The following is a 6279-nucleotide window of genomic DNA, read 5'->3' as shown; positions in this document are numbered from 1 at the left end:
CCTGGCAACACAACATGCTTTGTAAAATAGGATGTGATGCTTTCAATTAGCTTGAAGTTGATGCAATAAAAATAAACATGACATACAGCTGACACTAAAGTACTGAAGTGAAGAGATGTTACTTGTCCCTAGTGTTAGTTTATTCTATAAAGATATGTTTTGCATAAGTAAGTAATTGAATAAACTTACAGGACAGGGAAGTGCATTCACGGTAACAAAGGAGCAATAGTGTACTGCTGGACTGCAGAAACCACCTGCCTGAGGGACAGTATGTTGCTGAAAGAATGATTATGTTTAACTTAAAGGTGATACATCTCCAAAAATAACAGAAATGTGGTGATCAAATAAGAAATGTTATCCGCATCAGCATGCATTTTGTTTGTCTGAGTTGTGCCTTAATGAAGCCAAGCATATTCTATTTCTGGCACCAAATGAAAGTCTGGCTGCTGGCAGGGGTCACTAGGCGATACATATAAATGTCTCCTTGGAGACGGTAAGAATACATTGAATGAACATTATACAGAAGAAAAAAAAATGATTTGGTCACAGCAGCAGTGTTGTCAAGCATTACACATTTTAAAAGATACAATGAGATATGATAAAAAAATAAACATTTATATTAACAGCAAATGTAAACCTATCTCGCTCACGCAATCTGGGACAATATAGGCCTACATGAAATCATCAGGCTACCAAATTGTTTCAAGGTGTGTGTCACCCAGCCCCCTCCCCCCGCCCCCCTCTCTTTGTCCCTCCTCTAGTCGTCGGAGGAGCGCTCTCCATCTAGCCGCGCATCCTGCTCCAGAGTACCACCGGGATGACCGGCTGCTGCACCGACAACCTTCACTTCACTTTCACACTCCTTTAACCCTTCATTCGGACACCAACCGGCCGCCGCGCTACACCCATGCTTTGCCTTCCTCCTGAGATGCGATACCATTGTACAATTTCCCGGAGAATATCTTCCTCTTCCGTCGCTCCTCGCTGATAGAGAGCATGCCCGACGCGGGAACGGCGGCGTCAGGCGCTGCAGCCGCGGCGGCCGCCAGTGGTGCAGCCGCCGCGGGCGAAGGCACCGAGAGCTCCCGGCACCGACACCGAGCTCAGCAGGGAGAAGCGGAGAGGCCGGACCCGGGCGCTGCCCCGTCACAAAGCTCCTCCGGAGTGCTGGGTGAGTCCGGTGTGCGTGTTGCTTTGAATGATGCGGTTTTAGAAGCGCATAAAGGAAGAGAGGACAGGTGGACGTGATATTTGGAAACGAGACGAGCACCGCACCAACACCTCGAGGCACCGTTCTTTTGTCTCGGCGAGGGCGTCCCAAAATGACTACTTTATTGTACTGCAGGCCTATAAATACTGTCTTTAACTTGTTTTAGGAGAGACTTTTCAAATAAGCCATTGATATGTTATCTTCTCCTGATGAAAATGGCTACATGCTCGCACATCCTAGTGTCTGTTTTGACCTTATTCTAGGTTACCTCCTGTCATGTCAAGCCTTGTGCTTAAGTTATTTACCCACAGTATATGTAGGCTACTTAGGCTATTATTTGCAGCTAGTTGTTTTTTATTTATTGGATTTCTGATCAGTTATGTATAATCTGCCAGGTAACCAAAGGTTTATTAACTTAATGATGTCATCCAGGGATTTATAGTAGCCTGACTAGACCACCAATGTCTATTTCCACGTTATTGCCTCAGTGTCAGTTGCCATGCTATTGGATGGGGCAGGTGTAACCCTAACCCATGTTTTGACATTTTAATGAGGGTTCAGCCATACAAGCTAGAAGCTACCATTATTATAAGAATATTCCCAAAATGTGGTACCATTTATATGTTTGGTTGTGCTCTCCCTAAATTAGCTTACGTTATTTTTAGGAAGTCGTATTATACATTTAAAACAAAGCTTAACATATATAGCTTTCTGTTTACTTGACACTGATAGCGGATCTAAAGGCCAGATCATAACTATCTGGTTGCAAGAATTGTAAACAATGTTATTTTTGGAACAGAGCACAACATTAGCCTGGCTAGAGAGCCTCACTGCCCAGCCAGGGTGCAGAGCCTCCTCTGTGCGCCCAGCGAGTATACTGCTGCAGAGTGATGCAGTGTAGCAGTGGGCTGTCAGCCGATGAGCGCTGCTTTCCACACTTGGTAGAGGTAACCTGAGCTGCTGACTGGAGCAGCCCGATGCACCCAGCAGTGCCACTTCTGGTTCTTGAATGGGTTATATAGGGGTTGAAGGGTCAGAAATGTGATGATTAGTTCAATTTCACAGTTACCTCATTAGATTGAAGCAGTATTTGATGTAAAGAGGCTGACTAGTCTAAACAAGTAGAGACAAAAAGCAAACATCTGCTCATGTAAAAGTTAATAATGGTTCTTGAATCTGGCATCGGATGGCTTGTCATTTTGGTCATCTTGTCTACATTTTTTATCATGCTAATGCTCCTGATTTGAAATCAAAAGTTTGTGAACATTATGAGAAATGTTAAATTATATTCAAACCTACAGAGACTGTGCTTGAGCCCACTAAGCACTAAGGAGTATTATGTCCACAAGAGAGGGAATCAATTCCCCCTGAAAAATAAAGGAATTTGTACTGTGTTAAAGAACAACAGTGGAAACAACCTCTGTTATAGTGGCTTATTACAAAAAAGACCAATGCACTTTGACTGCAGGGTCTAACAATCAAACACAAGTGAATAGTGTAATGCATACGCTTCAAACACTCATGTGAACATTTTTACAGCTACCTGCTGCTCCCTTATTACACCTGTAATCATGCCATGAATAAGCGCTAATAGCTCACAGATAACATTGTGAATACAAATAGGTTTTCAGTACAGAACTAATGCAAATAACAAAACAAGAACTTATATTTAATATATATATAACAGGATTAACAAAATGATGTAACCCACTTTGGGAACACCTTTCTTGTTTGGTGGACAGAATGTTCCTTCCAGTTCAGTAGAACCACCTGCTTTGTGTTAAATACTGTCAAATACAACTAAAGCCTCCACTCGTTTTGTTTTGTTTTTGGGGAATATTATATCTGACCATGAAATCATAAATGACAGCTTTAGGGAGGGTTAAATGTATAAACAATACTGACATGAATCTCAGACAATGCAAAAAATACTCGCAATAGATCACAATAAATCACAGTTTGCTGTTGATAAGTATCAAAGGTTGGATGTTAATCAGAAATGTTGACTTTCTTACCATCTTAAAACCTCTTGCCCCCACTTTCCTGTATCGCCTCGCATGGGTCATGAGGCTGATGGAATGGGTTATGGGTCTGCAGTGGGATTACCATGATATCACATAACCGCCCTCACACGTGTCTGTGTCAGTCAGCTAGCACAGCGGCAAGTCAGGCTGATTTCTCCAGTTGAGATTTCGGTTTCTGCCTGGAAGGATTTTCCTCACTGGAGGCTTGGATGCTCGATTGTCTCCATGCCCCCACCACATTTTCCTAATCCCTCCTCAGTAGACTGGAATGACTTTGATCCTGTCAGCCATCTCCCTTTGTAGCTCAAACACTCACAAGCCGGCGTTTCAAGGATTAATTAAGCGACCATCATTCGAAAATGAGAAGTAAAAGTCGCGCCAATTAGTTTGTGTTCCCTCTGAGGCCAGTGTTGATAAGATTCTGTGTTATGGAAATCAGGTCATGTAATTTGTGGTCTTCCAATCAGAGAGCGCGGTAGTTCAGGATTTAGGACATTTGTTAGGATATACAGTGGCATTCATTCTCACTTTGGAAAAAGTGAGAATTTAGTGATGATGAGTTTCATCTTGAAATTCCATATCTCGAATACCCCAAAAAATTATGTTTAGACTCCCTTTAGTGTACTATAAATACTTAGTTTTTAACTTCATTTTCTATTTTCTATTTTACTCACACTAAGTGACTGTTGTCGGCCGTTTTTATTTAATAAGCGTATGGAGATGATAACTGACTAGTTACTTTCACCAGGACAACAATACCCTTGTGATTAATTTAAGACGCATGCATGGGTATCTTTCACAACCACTGTGACACCCTGAATTGCCCATTAGAAAATACGTAGGAATTGTTACACAATAACAGGACAGTCTTAACCAGTAACCTATTTTTATTTCCCAAGCTACACTATATAAAATATGTTTTACTATATGTATTTTAAAAAAAACATTGTGCATGTTCAGCAAATAAAGTTGTTCTAAAATAGTTTCAAAACCCTTTTTTCACCCGGGTTCTAGTATGATAGCGGTCTTCTCTGAGGCAGTGGTGAGATCTGAAGGGTCCATTTTCTTCCATGTTAACCTGTTTAACACCATCCTTGATGCTTGGCATTAATATGCACACTTTCAGTCTGCAAAATATATGAGAAAAATGTATTAAGCATGGATCTGCACTCATCTATACTCTTAGTCAGGGCTGTGCTCTCTCCCCCTCGCTGCAGAGAGAAGAATACTCCAGCTTTTCCTCAGACAGATTTAGTCAGGTTCAGTGTCACACAGGTAGCTTTAAATACATCAGTGTAAGGCAGGGCAGTGTTGAGAGGAAAAAGCCTCATGCTGAACTTCCCAAAAGAAGCTCTGTTTTCCACAGCCGCAGACAGACTGAGCCATTGGATTTTCTCCCACAGCTTCATTAATGGAGAAGCTGAGGAATGTAATGCAGTATGATATAATGACAGCAGTGTGTTGTGCCTAATGACTCTGAACTTAATGCCTCTCTCTCTGCCCATCTCACTCTCACTCATTGCTCCACGGAGATCTATTTCCTGTTCTCCTTCTCCTCTCCTCTTGGAGAATAAGCACTGAGCTGCACATTAGCTGCATTATCCAGTGTGGTAAATGACCTTGCTGCTACTATATTTCGGGCTTTATATCATGTCGATCAATCAATCAATCACACAACTAAAAGATTACTTTGGGAGACCATCGCTTGATGTGCAGGAAACATCTCATGAAGAATTAAGCAGACCATCAGACATACTGTAAAAATGAATTTGCTGGCTTTGAGCGATAACACATTATATTTATTATGAGCAGTTGCCTTATAATTAAGATCATTAAAGTGAATAAGGTGCCGGTTAAAAGAAGATAAACACTGCAGTTAGTGCTTCTATTATTTCAATTGATGATCATTTGTATGGCTGTTAATTGTTTCATTGTCTATTTCCAGGCTCACAAGATTCAGCACCTCATGTTCTTGTAACGTTTAGGGATGCACCAATCCAACACTGACATCAATGTCAAATGTCAGTGTTACCGCTATTAGTTAAAATAATCCGTCTTGGTGGGCATCTAACTCAGTTTATAGGGTCACATACAAATGAGTCCAATGAGTACCAAGTTGTTTGGTTTTTCAAATTAATTGTTGTTTAACTATTTTTTTTTAAAGACAGAATAGTATCACTGCATATACCCTGAGTTAAAGTATCAGACTCAATATCTGTTACTGTAATTTTCTCTCAGGGATATTGGTCTGTTTGTTGCACAGGGACAATAATGCTATAACTTATCTGCCAGATTTCTGCCCATGTTGAGGGACTTCCTGTTTCGGAGATGATTGCTGTATTTCACAGTTGCCATCATGTGTTAAAACAATAAAGTAGTTCTTGCATCAAATGTAATTCTTAAACAAACCAAGAGCATCGCACTCTGTTGACTTTATATCCGTCTAGAAACGGATCTGTGTGGCCGCACCCTCTGACCAACAGCTCAGTGATCCTTGTGTTACCTGATTCTGGTAGGCTTGGTTTTCATTTAGTGATGATAGTACCACCTCAACTATCAGACACCTTCAGGTTACAGCTTCCCCCTGTTACTGCTATGTATACACCTGTATCCAGAGCCATTTAATGTGGTGTGTTTGAGGAAGTTTCTGTCCCATAGTGGTGAGAAATCATTTGTCTTGCCAGTGGTGATTCGCTTGCCCTAGATTCTCAAGTATTAAATGGCTTAATCGTATCACCCATAATGCATCTTTGCTTCTAGCCAACCAACTTCTAAATCCCCATTCATGCTCTCCGGAAATTTATACTTTTCCATTTATAGCCATGAAGAATATCAAACTGTAAGCGGAAAATGATAATGCACACTCCAGAGCTTAATGCTGCTGGTGTCGCCTGTCTCCTGCGTTGTGTGGAAGCAGTGATACATCACAGAGACCTTATCTGTGAGTTTACGCTCCCTTCTGATCAAAGTCAATAAACAGACCCTCCTGAGTGTAACTGATATTACATTCCTGAGGGCAAAATAATTGAGTTGGTCACCCTGTCC

The 6279-nt window shown here is 41.2% G+C and overlaps 1 protein-coding gene across 1 annotated transcript in view; it reads left to right on the top strand.

Moving 5' to 3' along the window:
* Window positions 1-800: 800 nt before the first annotated feature.
* ano8b (anoctamin 8b) overlaps window positions 801-6279 on the top strand; it is a 34119-nt gene continuing 28640 nt past the window's right edge. The window contains exon 1 of the mRNA XM_034146488.1: window positions 801-1171. Coding sequence (XP_034002379.1) covers window positions 997-1171 — 175 coding nt within the window. The 5' untranslated portion in view covers window positions 801-996. The remainder of the gene's footprint in view (window positions 1172-6279) is intronic.

The sequence above is a fragment of the Trematomus bernacchii genome, unplaced genomic scaffold, assembly GCF_902827165.1.
Source record: "Trematomus bernacchii unplaced genomic scaffold, fTreBer1.1, whole genome shotgun sequence".
NCBI classification, from domain to species: Eukaryota; Metazoa; Chordata; class Actinopteri; order Perciformes; family Nototheniidae; genus Trematomus; species Trematomus bernacchii.
The sequence above is the reverse complement of the archived record's forward strand: the minus strand, read 5'-3'. Positions and strand labels throughout refer to the sequence as shown.